The sequence below is a fragment of the Bufo gargarizans genome, chromosome 1, assembly GCF_014858855.1.
Source record: "Bufo gargarizans isolate SCDJY-AF-19 chromosome 1, ASM1485885v1, whole genome shotgun sequence".
Classification (NCBI taxonomy): domain Eukaryota; kingdom Metazoa; phylum Chordata; class Amphibia; order Anura; family Bufonidae; genus Bufo; species Bufo gargarizans.
This window is the reverse complement of record NC_058080.1, coordinates 121,594,580-121,611,633: the sequence shown is the minus strand read 5'-3', so window position 1 is coordinate 121,611,633 and position 17,054 is coordinate 121,594,580. Positions and strand designations below refer to the sequence as shown.

General features: G+C 43.6%; 1 protein-coding gene across 2 annotated transcripts in view; it reads right to left on the bottom strand.

Moving 5' to 3' along the window:
* STOX2 (storkhead box 2) overlaps nt 1-17,054 on the bottom strand; it is a 218,036-nt gene that overhangs the window by 63,169 nt on the left and 137,813 nt on the right. For both annotated transcript variants that reach the window (XM_044297421.1, XM_044297429.1), the window contains exon 2: nt 5,609-5,761. In XM_044297421.1, coding sequence (XP_044153356.1) covers nt 5,609-5,761 — 153 coding nt within the window. The remainder of the gene's footprint in view (nt 1-5,608; nt 5,762-17,054) is intronic.

Below are 17,054 nucleotides of genomic sequence, written 5' to 3'. Positions count from 1 at the left end.
ATTGATGTAGTCTATTTCATTTTAATGACAAGTAAAAACTCTAAATAGTAACTAGAGTACTGTATTACCATATTGCATGCTTTGGACATACTCCAAATTAGATATGGGGATACTGCAGATCAATTTATGCTACAGCATGTGGATGAAATTTCTTAAAGGGAACTGGTCATCAACTTTATTCTGATGTCAGCGGTGTGTCACTCATGAGCTAAAAGTAAGTGGTTACTGAGAACCAGCATCATAATCATTGCAGCCCAGGCCTGGAAAAGAGTCAGATCTACCTGAGAAGAGTCCTGGTTATTCCTAATCTCCTGCTCTCTCACCCATCTGCTGATGATTGGCAGTTCTCTCCTAGAGAGAAAGCGAGAAAACTCGGTAGAAGACTGTCAGTCATCAGCAGGTGGGCAGGAGAGCAGGAATTCATGAATAACCAAGACTCTTCTCAGGTGGCCCAGTCTGCAATGATTGTGATGTTGCTTCTCTGCAACCACTTACTTTTAACTTATAAATTACAGACCCCTAAAATCAACTCGCCTGTCTCTACTTTATTCTGCCGTTAGTATGGGCAGCATAAAGGTGATAACAGGTTCCCTTTTAAAGGGATTCTCGGGGCCTGCACTTTAAGTAGTACCTACCCTTCCATTGCTCCACCAATTATGCAGAGGAGCACATCCAGTAGAGACGTCAAAGGAAGAGGCTGCAGCCATTCACATGATCCCAGCCAGGGGATCGTGGCATTGGCACAGAGACAAAGAGGTAAGTACTGCTTAAAGTGTCCTCTGTCCACCGGTTAGCTGAAAGAGACTTTAGGTACAGGCCCCGAGAACCCCTTTACAATCTTCACTACATCTCCGGTGCTGTAAGACCCTGTGGATCTGCCCCACACAAATCTGCAGCGGCAGAATCCGGTGTGGATGTACCCTGATGGTTATACAGCACGCTATGCAGAACCCTTTGAGTTTGATTCTACCTGTATTTGTAAGGAAAATAGAATACATTGGCTGAAGCGCCCATCCTTTTCGAATCTTCCCTTTTTATTACACACATATTCAGGCTGTAGGTTTCCAGGTCTATTGGTAGTAAAACGCAGTCACCCGGGAGAGGAAAGGAAGCCGAGAGAGAGGAGTGAAGGAGAGAGTTGAAAAGGTGAGCGAGCTTGTTTGAAGTAACACGTGAACGCGATAAAAGAGAATTGAAGATTAAGATGGATTCCTGAGCAAGGTTTCTTGTTTTCCGTCCCCAGCTGTTCCTTGGTCTGCATTAGGAAGGAGACTGTGATATCTGTTCAGGTACAAAAGTAATTTGATTCGTGTTCTGCTCTGAAATAAGGGCGAGAATTGTGAAAATGTCCCTCTCTAGGAAACAATTTCTTTCACTGTCTTAACTATGCTACAACCTCAGCTGGAATGCAGGCTGCGATTCAATCCATGCTAATTAAATGTAATACAAGCCTGTAGTATTTAAGAAAAAAAGAAATGTCACTTCCAGGGCAGCAGAGCGATTTGGGCTTTCACCGCTGCACATTTATATATTTTTTTAGTTTGTAGGGCTATTTTGTGCAGATCATAGCAAAATCAGCTCCCTATATCCTGTGTACCAGCAAGGAAAATACTTTTCCTCTCCCCCCCCCACAAAAAAAAAAATGGGGGTGCCCCCCTCAGAACGTATACTAATGGTTGTGAGAACAATGCTCAGAGTATAAGGGTCCATTCACACATCCGTAGTGTATTGCGGATCCGCAATACATCCGACAGTCACCTCGCAGAACTGCCTATTCTTGAACATGTTCTATTTTTTTACGGAGCCGCGGACCAGAAGTTCGGGGCCGCGCTCCAGAAATGCGGATGCGGACAGCACATTCCAGATAATTGCGGAACAGGTGCGGACACATTCTACGGACGTGTGAATGGTCCCTAAAAGGTATATAATTCGTTGCATAAATCTTATTTTGACAATTTATGTCAAAGTAGAGAAGAGATCTGCAACCCAGTGGTGAAAGTACGACTCCCAGCATGCACAATTACTTGGATCTTCTCAGGACTTCCATAGAAGTGGGTCAAGCATGCTGGGAGCAGTAGATGTTACCGCTAGAATGACACTTAGGTGCTGGATGATTGCCTGCTCCTTTCAGGGGAGAAGGGGTGCATGCCATGGTGTAGGCAGAGTAACCAACTAAACAGACCTAGCACCTCCCTTTCATTTGCCCTATTATAACTTACAAGCTAGCCATGCCCCTTGCCTAGAAGAAAAATAACATCAGGACCGGTGCTACCATAAGGCAGACCAAGCGGCTGCCTTAGGGCGCACACTGGGGGAGGGCGGAAAAATATGACATGGAGGGGGAGAAATGTGACATGGAGGGCTGATGTGACATAGGGGTGATTTGACATGGATTGGGAGAAATGTGACATGGGGGCTAATGGCTGACACGGGGGGCTAATGGCTGACATGGCGGCATGATGGCTGATGGATGGGGGCTGATGTCTGACATGGGGGTCTGATCTGAGGTCTGATTAACATTAGGGGTCTGATTGGGGCTGTGAGCTGAGATCTGATGAACATTAGGGGTCTGATTGCTGGTCTGACCTGAGGTGTAATGGAAAATATATATTTTTTTTATTATCCTCCTCTAAAACCTAGATGTGTCTCAGAGGGCGAAAAATACGGTCCTCAAACCAGCGATTGTCTGAAGCAGAGAGAAGATACCAGGACCACACAGAGGAGAAGCCAGCTGCTGCAGACGGGACCAGGCCCAGCTGAGCTGCGAAGGGGGGGGCGCCAAAATGTAGCTTCGCTTGTGTTGGCAAAAATCCTTGCACCGGCCCTGAATAACATAATACACCAAGAATGAGTTCACATCATACAGAGCTGTGGATAAAGACTAACTAAAAAACTAAAATCCACCACAATGGGCCAAGCGATTATCACCTCCCTTCCATTCCCAAGACCAGTGCACAAAATGATGTGGTTTAGTAGGGAGTCAGACAGGACATTGTGAGGTCTGAGCAGTGGTTAAAGCCCATGGCAAAATGAAAATAGTGTCTAATTTAACTTTCATTGGTCTCCTGAAAAGAGTTCATCATATTACAGCCACTTAACGGAACTGTGTCATCAGAAAATGGTGAGTTTTTATTTTTATTTTGTATATATATATGTATATAATCCTGCAAATTTTACATTGGCCGACAGTGCTAATAATAAAGTGCTTGGTACTCGGCTTTAAAACAGGGCACCGTACATGAATGGGGTGGGATTAAAGCTCCTGCAATCTAGCAGATGCAGGTTGGGTCCCCGGCTGTCAGTGATAGCTCAGGACCCTGAGGAGAAGACAGAAGTGGCTCACTACCGCTTCGGTCTTTTCCATTGCTCACCATGCAGTGAATAGAGGAAGCGGTTATGCCACTTCCGCAGAGCTGCATGGTCTTAGCAGACCCACATCAGTTCTGCCTGTGTCAAATGCCCCCACGGGGGTTTGTTTTCCCTGTAACTGTGACTCCTTTGGATCCCCCAGGTCCAGTGTAAAATGAGCAAAGTAATAAAAGTGGTCTTTTAATTACCTCTAGGGTGACACATTATGTGCGAAAAATATATTTTAAAAAGATAGGCAGAAAAATAAATTAATAAATCACAAATAAAGGAGAATTTATAAATAAAAAAAAAAGCCTACCATGACCAAAACAGTCACTGTTTTCATGTGAAAATATAATTTTTTTACCGTTTATACAAACACAAAGTAGGGAACCCATTTTAATAATATATTTTGGTGTCAGTTTGCAGGAAAACATAAATTAAAAGCCCTCGGTGTAACGTAAAAAAACTCTGCATTAATTATTTCGGTATACCAACAAATAAAAAGAAATTAGGACCTTTAAACAACCACACAAACGCTAAAAGACGAAAAATGTCCCACTGTATAGTTTGAAAAAAACCCTTTTTAAATGCTTGTCATGTGTAGCGTAGACTTTCAATGTTTGCTAGCCGCTATGTGTTACTGTGAAAATAAATGGCCTTTCTACATGTGGAAAACCTGAAACGAGGTGGATTTTTAAAAATATCATCCGCATGACATGCGTTGCAGATTTTAAAGAGTCACTGTACCTTCACACAATTTTATTTCATGGAGAATGATGAAACTAGCAAATTTCTAAATCACATCTACTAAAAAATATGCCTGCATCCAGCCAGAAAAAAAAGAAAGCTGTAAAGTCATGGCCACTAGGGGTCTCACTTCCACCTAACTTGTAGCCCACTGCCTATTGTAAGGCAAGAATCAACCCTGGTAACAGAGACTCAAAAGACAGCTGAGAGGAGGTGGGGTCCTGTCAGAGCTAGCTGAGAATGTAAAACTCATATAACAACTGCTTCTGAACACCACAGGAGCCTCCTGCCTTTCTGTAAGTGTGAATTATCCCTTATCAGCTTGCTGAGCTCCCTAGAAGAAAACAAAGAGAAGGGAGATGCCCCTGTATCCAAGAGAGATGCATCTAGTTGTGCAGCTGAAACAGGGAATAATATGGCTGAAAGAGATTTTAGGGAAGCACCAAAAACATCAGTTCTTTCACATTTCTGACTGTACAAAAAAGCCATTATGCAAATGTTATTTTTAAAAACTCAGGTATGCCTTAAATAGACAGTATGTTAACTTATGTTGCAGATATCTGCCACAGTTTTCACCTTTTGCAATACAGAGGGTGAAATGTGTGGCAAATCTGAAGTGTTTCCGCACTACGGATTTAACCAGTGTGGAGTGCGGCCAGATATGGTGTGGATTTTCAGCAACATACCCGCTACGTGTGTAGCTTGTATTATTTCCCCTTATAACATGGTTATAAGGGAAAATATTAGCATTCTTAATACAGAATGCATAGTACAATAGGGCTGGAGGGGTTTAAAAAAATAAAAAATAATTTAACTCGCCTTAATCCACTTGGTCACGCAGCCGGCATCTCTTCTGTCTTCATCTGTGAGGAAAAGGACCTTTGATGACGTCACTGCGATCATCACATGGTCCGTCACATGATCCATCACCATGGTAAAAGATCATGTGATGGACCATGTGATGAGCGCAGTGACGTCATCAAAGGTCCTTTTCCTCACAGATAAAGACAGAAGAGATGCCAGCTGCGCGAACAAGTGGATTAAGGCGAGTTAAATTATTTTTTCTTTTTTTAAACCCCTCCAGCCCTATTGTACTATGCATTCTGTATTAAGAATGCTAATATTTTCCCTTATAACCATGTTCTAAGGGAAAATAATAATGATCGGATCTCCATCCTCATCGTCTCCTAGCAACCGTGCATGAAAATCGCACCGCATCCGCACTTGCTTGCGGATGCTTGTGATTTTCACGCAGCCCCATTCACTTCTATGGGGCCTGCGTTGCGTGAAAAACGCCCAAAATAGAGCTTGCTGCGATTTTCACGCAACGCACAAGTGATGCGTGAAAATCACCGCTCATGTGCACAGCCCCACAGAAATGAATGGGTCCGGATTCAGTGCGGGTGCAATGCGTTCACCTCACGCATTGCACCCGCGCGGAAAACTCGCCCGTGTGAAAGGGGCCTTAGAGAACGAGTATGGCACGGGTGCCCAGAAAGCCCATGTTTACCTGGGAAACAGGTGGTCAGGTGCTCCATTAGTGCTTCTTGCGTGACAGGTTTCCTTGCAGAGTTCATAGCTGAGATGGCCAAGCAAAGGATTTCCCCAAGAGGGATAAACTGTGACTGGCTGATTGGAGACATACTGATGGGCGAAACATCACCTGCACGGAACAAAAAACCTATGTCATATACAGTGCCATAATGAGAATGTACACATGTAACCCACCTGACACGACCGCCATGGTTTGCTTAATATTTCATCGTACAAGTGACAAATCCACTGCTCCCTGCCGAAAACTTCCATTCACTTTAAGATGCAGCAATATACAAGCGGGGAAGGAAATGTTATGTGGGCTGCTCTTGGAGGAGAGGATTAGAACAATTACAAGCACTAGGCGTGGGAATAAGGAATTAGTGTAATGTGCTTTGTAATTACAATTTCAATATTCCACTGCTTGCAAGGCATCCCTGTGAAAGGTGCGACTAGTTCATTTCTCACAGTGAAACCTGGAAGACATCTTTCATTATTCTATTGTGGTAGTAGAAAAGTATGACTGAAAATAAACTGATAAAAGTACATCAGAAAGTCACCGTATTAAACCTCTTCCATCAAGGAACTGCTTATAGAGCCCCTGTCTCCTGACATGTCTGCTGTAGTAACTGCTTTCAGCCCCGTGTAACAATACAGGAGCCTCTATTCTTATGACTGTGCTGTGCCATCCCTTCATTATTCCTGTTAGAAGTTATAAATCAATTGCTAGCAGTTTGCAGGTAGGGTCCAGCTGGGTGTTACCAGTTGGGGGAGGGGGGGGGGGGTCCCTGCATAATCTGATACTTATCTAATCAGTGCCGCCAGAGTCAGACTGTGCAGGGACACATCCCAACTGATAACACCCAGCCAGACCTTTATTGCAAATTGCTATCAATTAATGTATAACTTCTAGCAGGAATAAGAAAGAGATGGCACAACATAGAGTCATGAGAATAGATGCTCCAGAATTGTTATTACATGGGGAATACAAGTAGTTACTAAGACAGACATGTCAGGAGAGGGGACAGGTCCTTTTCAAAAAGCTATCCTCTAAGGCTACTTTCAGACTAGTATTTTTTTCTGGATCCGGCAGGGTTCAGCAAAAACGCTTCTGTTACTGATAATACAACCGTCTGCATCCGTTATGAACGGATCCAGTTGTATTATCTGTAACATAGCCAAGACGGATCCGTCATGAACTCCACCGAAAGTCAATGGGAGACGGATCCGTTTTCTATTGTGTCAGAGAAAATGGATCCGTCCTCATTAACTTGCATTGTGGGTCCGTCTTGCTCCGCATCCTAGCATGCTGCGGTTTGCTCTCAGGTATGAGAACGGAACAGAATGCAGTTTGGAGCATTCAGTTCTGGTCAGTTATGTTTGACAATGAATGGGGACAAAACTGAAGCGTTTCTTTTATTATTGGTATTGAGCCCCTATGATGGATCTCAATACCGGAAAATAGAAACGCTGGTGTGAAAGTAGCCTAAAATGGCGTTATTGAAATTACTGTTAAGCCTAATTCACACAACAGTATTTTTGCTCCACATCCAATATGCATGTTTTGCATCCATTTCAATGGTGCCACAAAAAATGCAGAAAGCACACCGTGTGCTGTCTGCGTCTGTATGCCCGTTCCGCAGTCCCGCAAAAACATTAGAACATGTCCTATTCTTGTTTCTTTTGCGGACAAGAATAGATATTGTTACGATGGGTCCACCAAAATACATGGATTCAACGCGGACGTCACACGGATCATCCATATTTTAGTGGAACCGCTTTTTGTGGACCACAAAATAAATACAGTCGTGTGAATGCACCCTGAGAGTAAGAACCGAGCATACTGCAAGGCTGCAGAGAAGCTCATAGGCCTGGCCTACTCTGGAAACCTTTCTGTGAATGGGATAGACTACAGACTGCCGAATGTTAGGGAGCAATATGACTTCTGCTATGGACCTGCCAGTCATTCATACTGATGCACAGCAATTCCATTAATAATACTGGAATTGTAATTTAAGTAGTTCTCCAAAAATATCCTAGAACGTAGCCCCAATATTGTTCCATAAAAAAGGCGAACAACTGATAAGAAGACTTTGGACACCCCAAGTAAGATTAATATACAGCACCCAATATTCCTGATCCCTGTACAGACTACTGACTACCACAAACTGCAGTTAGTGGCGTTCTGACAATAGGGACGGGAACCAAAGAGTTATAATCCCACAGTATTCAGTATTACTGATGTGCAGGTAGGCTTTATATGGTTGTTACACATAAGACATTTACTAAGTGAAGTAAAGTATACCTAGCTACAAATATGACTATATAACGCAAAGCATACTACGGTACTACAACTCTACAGCCAGAGTAATGAACACGTCAGGAGAAATAAAATACAGTTGGCTTGTAAGTGATGGAGACCATTGCATGTATGACAACATAATATTGAGAACAGCACCAACTAATAACGTAAGATCAGCATTTATCTAGGCCAGGTCAATGTCTCCAAAATCAACCTTAGTGGCCTGCAGGTTCCTGCTGTCCTAAACCCTTGTATGATGCACTCATTGTGTCCACCTCATAACACAGTACATAAATATTGCCAGATATTGGGCAGCACGGTGGCCCTGCTTCCAGCGCTGGGGTCCTAGGTTTAAATCCGACCAAGGACAACAACTGCATGGAGTCTGTATGTTCTCCCCGTGTTTGCGTGGGTTTCCTCCCACAATCTAAAGACATACTGATAGGGACCTTAGATTGTGAGCCCCATTGGGGACAGTTGGATGCTAATGTCTGTAAAGCGCTGCGGAAAATAGTAGCGCTATATAAGCGAGTAAAAATAAAATAAAATAAAAAATACACAAACAAGCAGAGGGAATATACACTTATACAGAGAGCAGGGCAGAGCATTCTAACACTATGAGCAGATTCCTAGGCTGTTAGAGGAAGACCGACACGTAAGATATCAACTATGGTCTGGGTTTCACTTTGAGAAATTAACTTATTTCAATGGAGAGTTTGGCGTTCGTATGCTCACCACTGCGGGTATAGGAGGTAATGTAGTTATAAAGATGTGTGGAAAGAAACTAAGGAGTTGTCCATTTTAATGATGGCCTATCCTCAGGATTATCTGATCGGCGGAGGTCCAACATCCAGCACCCCCGCCGATCAGCTGTTCGGGAGCAGCGCTGCAGTAACCAGCTCCATCCCTACACAGTGGAGGAAGTCTTGTAGTTCTGGCACTGGAGCTGCTTGGTGGCGGTGTGGGGCGTCAGGCCCTCACCATTCAGATACCGATGGCCTACCTCGAGGATAGGTGGTCAATATAAAAGATCTGGACAATCACTTTATATTATAGGGTATATTCCATAAATGGCAAAGTGCTGTACAGTAGTAGTAAAGCGGACAATTTTTTAAAAAACTCATCCACATGTTGCAGAGAGTGTCTTCACCAGAATCTGCACTAAGTCGACAATTTTATGTTGCAGATGCAGAGGGTGAAATCTTGCTGCAGATTTGTGCCATGAAGTTCAGAGCAGGATCTGCACAATTTGGTGCAGATTTTGCCACTGGATATTTCAGCCAGATAAACTGACCATGTGGGAACATACCCTAAGGGTACGACCACATGCCACGGTCATGTTGCGTTCAAGCAGACCACATGCGGTTACCACATAAATTATTTTAGGGTGCATTTTTTTTGTCCGCTTTTTGTTTGAACGCTTATTGCATTCCGTCATAATAGAAGTCTATGGCCAGCATAGACTTCTATTATGACGGAATGCGATACAGAATGCCTCTTATATTCTTCCGTGGTGCATGCCGTCATAGAACTCCATTATGGCCCGTGGTAGCGGAATCCATAACAGGATTCTTTGATAACCCAAACCTGTACACCGAACTTGAAAACACGAGTTCACTCATCACTACTGATCAATTATATACCCTATGTCAGGGATGCGCAACCTGCGGCCCTCCAGCTGTTGTAAAACTACAACTCCCACAATGCCATGCTATAGGCTGATATCTGTAGGCTGTTCGGGCATGCTGGGAGTTGTAGTTTTGCAACAGCTGGAGGGCTGCAGGTTGAGCATGCCTGCCCTATGTGGTCGGCAGCCACAAGCGGTCGGACAAGTTTTGCGTTTTACAGCAGGTGTAGTCAGGGCTGTCTCAGACTTCTATTGGAAAATGAGATGCTGCGGTTCCCGACCGCATCACGACCATGCCGTGAGGTCGTATCCTAAAAGTAACATGTCTTCCACTGGTGTATTGCCTTCGGCTTGCAATAGATTTTATAATACACAGAAAACTCATACAATTTATTCCAGGATAACATCAAACTGTTTTGGTTTTTAAGACGATGCTCAGAGAAGACGGAACAAATCTAGCTTCATTCATGTATTTTATGGAGTCCATTAACTTTTGTTGTTGCTTATAAGAAATGGGCTCTCATTGAATCCCTTTACTGCCAGAGGGGGCTGAGAATGCACCATGCTTCAGCTCGTACCAGTCTGCAGCCTGTGAAAGGACCGCATAACACAGATAACAACTTTCACTGGTTTTATACATTTCCGGTCCTAATGTAAAGGCTGAATGCACAACAATGGCTGATCCCCCCAAGAAATGTCTGAGGGCCAAGTAAAATGAGATGAAAGTTACAGTGGCAATATCCATGTCAGTTATATGCTCTATACATATAGATCTATACAATAAGACATGGGAAAATACCAAGCGCTGGTCTGATGTCTCACGTTCTGTAACATCAGTAGCCTACTACGTATTTTACTCCCACATAATCGGATTTTACATATTTTCCAAATAATCCCATTTTCCCCTAGAAAACATCTCTTTGTACACGTAGCATAGGTTGTCACAGCTACATATTGGAGCAAATATAAAGAATGTATTAGGAAACTGCATAGATAACAATTCCCTAATATGATCAGAATGACTCCCTCTAACCAAAGTGTGCCAATAATAACCAACAGAACTGCAGCTAAATTCACATATTTGGCAAATGCCCTGTAGCCCAAGTGGAAGGCTTCAATCTGCTGAGTTAAGGAATATGAATATATCCTACAAACCATGGAGGGAAAAATTGGAATAATTACAATAGATTACATAAGTGATTTTAAATTCAATTACAGTGGCTCTGAATATGAAGAGTAGGTATGCAACGTATCAAATCATTCCATTCAGGTGTATGGATCTCACATTTCTAGTAACCTATATCTGCCTCACATCACAATTTTGCTATACTTATTTTGGATAATATGGCCAATCCAAAAAAATACAAATAAAAAAATAGAAACGTGTATTTTTATGTTATCAAAGGTCTATATGGGATTAAAATTTCAAAAGTACATATAACATGTTTTCACACTTTTGAAAAAAGGTATACAGGACTTTTACTGATGCTTGCAAAGTGTAATCCTGCAAACTTTAAAGGGATTCTGTCACCTCTTTTTACCCTATAGAGATGCGGACATGCACGGCTAGATCGGCGCTAGCATGTCCACAATATACCTGTCCCATAGCTCTGAGTGGTTTTATCGAGTGTAAAAAATGATTTTACATATACAGACGTGGACAAAATTGTTGGTACCCTTTGGTCAATGAAAGAAAAAGTCACAATGGTCACAGAAATAACTTTAATCTGACAAAAGTAATAATAAATTAAAATTCTATAAATGTTAACCAATGAAAGTCAGACATTGTTTTTCAACCATGCTTCAACAGAATTATGTAAAAAAATAAACTCATGAAACAGGCATGGACAAAAATGATGGTACCCCTAGAAAACACAGAACATAATGTGACCAAAGGGACATGTTAATTCAAGGTGTGTCCACTAATTAGCATCACAGGTGTCTACAACCTTGTAATCAGCCATTGGGCCTATATATATGGCTCCAGGTAATCACTGTGTTGTTTGGTGATATGGTGTGTACCACACTCGACATGGACCAGAGGAAGCAAAGGAAAGAGCTGTCTCAAGAGATCAGAAAGAAAATTATAGACAAGCATGTTAAAGGTAAAGGCTATAAGACCATCTCCAAGCAACTAGATGTTCCTGTGAGTACAGTTGCACATATTATTCATAAGTTTAAGATCCATGGGACTGTAGCCAACCTCCCTGGACGTGGCCGCAGGAGGAAAATTGATGACAAATCTAAGAGACGGATAATCCGAATGGTAACAAAAGAGCCTAGAAAGACTTCTAAAGAGATTCAAGGTGAACTTCATGCTCAAGGAACATCAGTGTCAGATCGCACCATCCGTCGTTGTTTGAGCCAAAGTGGACTACATGGGAGACGACCAAGGAGGACACCATTGTTGAAAACGAATCATAAAAAAGCAAGACTGGAATATGCCAAACTACATGTTGACAAGCCACAAAGCTTCTGGGAGAATGTCCTGTGGACAGATGAGACAAAAATCGAAGTTTTTGCCAAGGCACATCAGCTGTATGTTCACAGACGAAAAAATGAAGCATATCAAGAAAAGAACACTGTCCCTACTGTGAAACATGGAGGAGGCTCTGTTATGTTCTGGGGCTGCTTTGCTGCGTCTGGCACAGGGTGTCTTGAATCTGTGCAGGGTACAATGAAATCTCAAGACTATCAAGGAATTCTAGAGAGAAATGTACTAGCCAGTGTCAGAAAGCTTGGTCTCAGTCGCAGGTCATGGGTCTTGCAACAGGACAATGACCCAAAACACACCGCTAAAAACACCCAAGAATGGCTAAGAGGAAAAAATTGGACTATTCTAAAGTGGCCTTCTATGAGCCCTGACCTCAATCCTATTGAGCATCTTTGGAAGGAGCTGAAACATGCAGTCTGGAAAAGGCACCCTTCAAACCGGACACAACTGGAGCAGTTTGCTCATGAGGAGTGGGCCAAAATACCTGCTGAGAGGTGCAGATGTCTCATTGACAGTTACAGGAAGCGTTTGATTGCAGTGATTGCCTCAAAAGGTTGCGCAACAAAATATTAAGTTAGGGGTACCATCATTTTTGTCCATGCCTGTTTCATGAGTTTATTTTTTTACATAATTCTGTTGAAGCATGGTTGAAAAACAATGTCTGACTTTCATTGGTTAACATTTATAGAATTTTAATTTATTATTACTTTTGTCAGATTAAAGTTATTTCTGTGACCATTGTGACTTTTTCTTTCATTGACCAAAGGGTACCAACAATTTTGTCCACGTCTGTATGTAAATCAGCCTGGTAAAGAGCCCAAGGGGCTGTACTAACCGTTCTGGACCCCATCCACGCCCCCTGTGAAGGAACCCAGCACCACCTGTATCCACGAATCTCCTCCTTGCTCAGAAAGTCAGATCGCCGTAATCTCGCGATGCGTGAGCTCACGCATGCGCAGTGTCGGCATAGTGTTCCTTCCCTGTGCTGGCATCAGCCTGAGGGAAGGAACTGCGCATCGCAAGATTATGGCCAGGGCCGTCTTTACCAAGGGGCAAAAGGGGCAGCTGCCCTGAGCCCAGTTGCTCCTGGGGGGCCCAAGGCAGCTGCTTCTTGAGCCTTGCTAGCCACTGCCCCGGGTGTCAGGCTGTCAGCTACACAGGGGGTGCTGCCATGCCATGCCTGCCGGCACTGAGTCCAGGCAGCGTACTGTGAGAGCTATGATCTAGGACCTTAGATGACATCATCACCATGTGACCAGTAACCTAGCAATATTACTGGTCACATGTCTAGGAGGTCATCACAGGTCCTACCAGGAGTGTTGCAGGAGAAGTTTGCCTTAACTGTGGAGCTGTGACAGGGGCTGTTATGCTAATATACTGTAAACTATTGTATAGTGGGGTGCTGTATACTGTGAGGGGGCCTGTATACTGTGGAGTGATATACTGCTGTACTATAGAGTGTGGGGGGCTGTATCGTGTATAGTTTGGGGTGCTGTATACGGTGAGGTGCTATACTGCTCTACTGTATACTGTGGGGTGCTATACTGCTCTACTATATACTGTGGGGTACTGTATAGTGTGGGGTGCTATACTGCATACTGTGTCGTGCTGTATACTATAGGGTGCTATACTGCATACTGTGGGTTGCTGTATACTATAGGGTGCTATACTGCATACTGTGGGATGCTGTATACTATAGGGTGCTATACTGCATACTGTGGGGTGCTGGGGTGCACTGTAACACTAGGGTAAGCCAAGCCCTGGTCTCCATCCTGCAGAGCGGTGCCCACTTCCAGCCTGAGCCCAGATGCCCAGAGCACTGATCCTGAGCCGCTGGAGTCTTCAGAACTGGAAGTATTTACAGTCATTCACTGTACTCTACCAGATGTGTGGATTTTTTATGTGTGTGTTGTGGTGGAGGGTGTGATTGCATGCTAAGGTGTGGGAAGGCGGGATCCAGGGGGCCTAAGTAAATTTTTGCCCAGGGTCCAATCAATATTAAAGACGGCCCTGATTATGGCGATCTGACTTTGTGAGCAAGGAGGAGATTCGTGGTTACAGGCGGTGCTGGGCTCCTTCACAGGGGGCGTGGCTGGGTCCAGAACGGTTAGTACAGCCCCTTGGGCTCCTTACCAGGCTGATTTACATATATAGAAAATCATTTTTTATACTCACTAAAACCACTCAGATATGGGACCAGTATATTCCGGACATGCTAGCAGCGATCTAGCCATGCATGTCCACATCTCTATAGGGTAAAAAGAGGTGACAGAATCCCTTTAAAGGGGGTCCATCAGCAGTTTTGACCATGCTTAACTGCTGACAGCTTTAGGTAGGGACAATTATATATGAATCAGCAGGCAACACATTTATTAAAGTTATTAATTTGATAAAAGCTAATAGATGATAATATAAAATGTATGACCTAAAAATTATTGAATATTGAATATTCTACTCTTTTGTCCAAATCAAGAGATCAGGTGAATCACTTACAGCAGGGCACCATTACCAGAGTGACAAGTGGGGTGAGCCACTATATTCCACAAAAATCCAGCTTTAGGTAGGGGCCAGGTAGAGCAGTACATACATATCTTTTGTGGAGCTCTTTTGTGAATATGGACTTTTATTCTGACAGATTCTGCTCCTTAGGTTTACTGAAGCCCCTTTACTCTGAGTGACAGCTGTAGCATCCAACCAGGAGACCACTACTACTAGAATAGAGGGGAGGTGCTGTGAAGCAGCTCAATGCACGGAGCAGCGTGCACTTCACAGGGAAGCATCGCCTGCAGTGCAATTAGGGAGTGGAATCTGGCAGAATAAAAGTTCATAGTCTCGCTAATCCTGAAAAAAGCTTCACAAAAAGCTCCAAAAATTACAGACAGTCCCTGAAAACTCAGATCTGTTGGCAACTTTGCATTAGGAGTCAGTGTTGGGGTGTAAGGGGTGGAATACTTTCTACAGACACTGTAGGTTCAACCAGATAGTGGCGCTTACATGAAACAGTTTTAGGCCTCTCTCAGTAAATTGAAGACACGTGCTGTCCATGTTCTCCATGGACGGTACACGTATCCACTGATTTTACTGTTTAGGGACCATTAACACGTCCGTAGAATGGGTCTGGATCTGTTCCGCAACGTTGCGGACCTATCCGGACCCATTCATTCTCTATAGGGCCGGAAAAGATGCGGACGGCACACAGTGTGCTGTCCGCATCCGCATTTCCGGAGCGCGGCCCCGATCTTCCGGTCTCCGGCTCCCGAAAAAAATAGAACATGTTCTATTCTTGTCCGCAATTGCGGACAAGAATAGGCAGTTCTATGGGGGTACCGGCCGGGTGTATTACTACTGACGTGTGAATGGACAATTATACTCACCGACTGTGACATGCACTGCTTTGGTCCATGTTACGGACCAATTACTCCCAGTGACGCCTATGGATCTGTATGTCAGTAATTTTCACATTATGTTCTGGAAATGCCCTTTAAGCTTTGACAAAAAAAAAAATAAAAAACATCACCCTCACATTATACTCTGCCTGTCATTAAAGGAGTTTTCCAAGCTTCCTCTGGATAGGTCATCAGTATCTGATCGTGGGGGTCTGACACCAGAGACCCCTGCTGATGAGGTGTTTGACAAATCAGAGGCGCTCACAGTAGTGTTGCGGCTTTCTATCTGCTTTTCCTAGGCCGAGTGACAACACGTTCATGTGTCAAGTGGCCTAGGAACAGCTCAGCCCCATTCAAGTGAATAGAGCTGGGCACGATACCAAGAACAGCCGCTATACAGTGTACGGCGCTGTGCATGGTGAACTGTGTATGAAGGCAGCGCCACTGCCTTCTCAAAACAGCTGACTGGCGGTGGTCCCGGGTGTTGGACCCCACCGATCAGATACTGGTCATTAGTAAAAAAAAAAATCTTGGAAAACCCTTTAAGCTAGGAAGAAGACCTGAGATGTTCCCACCGGCTGCTCCCTACACACTCCTGCATAGCTAGCATTGGATAAATTATTGGGACATTTATCAGTTGAATCATTTACAAATGTGGCTGGAATAGACCGACTTTTCAAAGTGGAGGGGGGTGGGGTGGCGTAGCTCTCCAAAAGTAGCAGGATTTTGCTAAAAAAGGGAAAGAAAAAAAAAGTAGCACCAACATCACTTCCAATTTTTTAACGCCAGAAAAACTGGAGTAGCAGTCTTGATAAATGTCCCCCTATCTCTATAGTGTATGTGAAAAGGATACGAGTAAATGCGTTTTCCTTTACAATCCGCATCCCATCAACACAAGTGACCTGGGCAAGTTGGGATTGGTTCCGAGAACGGTTTCCTCATAGTTGGCACCTCATATGAAGCAAGGTGTGGATTTTATACCTTGAGAACCTTTCTATATCTGGCACAGAAGCCATGTGTTAGTTTTACTGAGAATCTGTCGCTAGTTTAATGATGGCCTCTCTGGGGGCAGTGTAAGCACGGAGATCCCGATTCAGGCGCGGGGTCACATACGTTTTCACTATTTTGGTGGCTAGCTCCAGTGGGGCCCAAATACCGGAGTCCTCGTATTCATGAACTCTGGCTCCCGCAACTAATTTTACATTTTTTTTTTAAACCGCTGCCGATCTACAGAATGCACTATTGCCTGGCACAGATATAAATCTCATATAAACTATCACAACTCAAAGCAGGTAACACTGATAAAGTACTAAAACATGGTAACACCCCTCCCGCTAGCTGGGTGTAGAAATGCAGCAAAAGCAGCAGAAAATCTGTATACATGACATTGCTGTGTGCATATACCCTTGTTTATCGAGGTTTTGGTGTGTTTTTGGTGCAGTTTTTATGCGTTTTGTTGCTGTCTCCGTTTATGTTAGCACCATTGCAGTCTATGGGGAAAAACCATTATATAGAAGGTGCGGAATTGCCTAAATGACACGCTGCAGATTTTTAAATTTACGCAGTTAAAAAATACACAAAGTGTACATGAGATTTGGCATACTGTATTATACT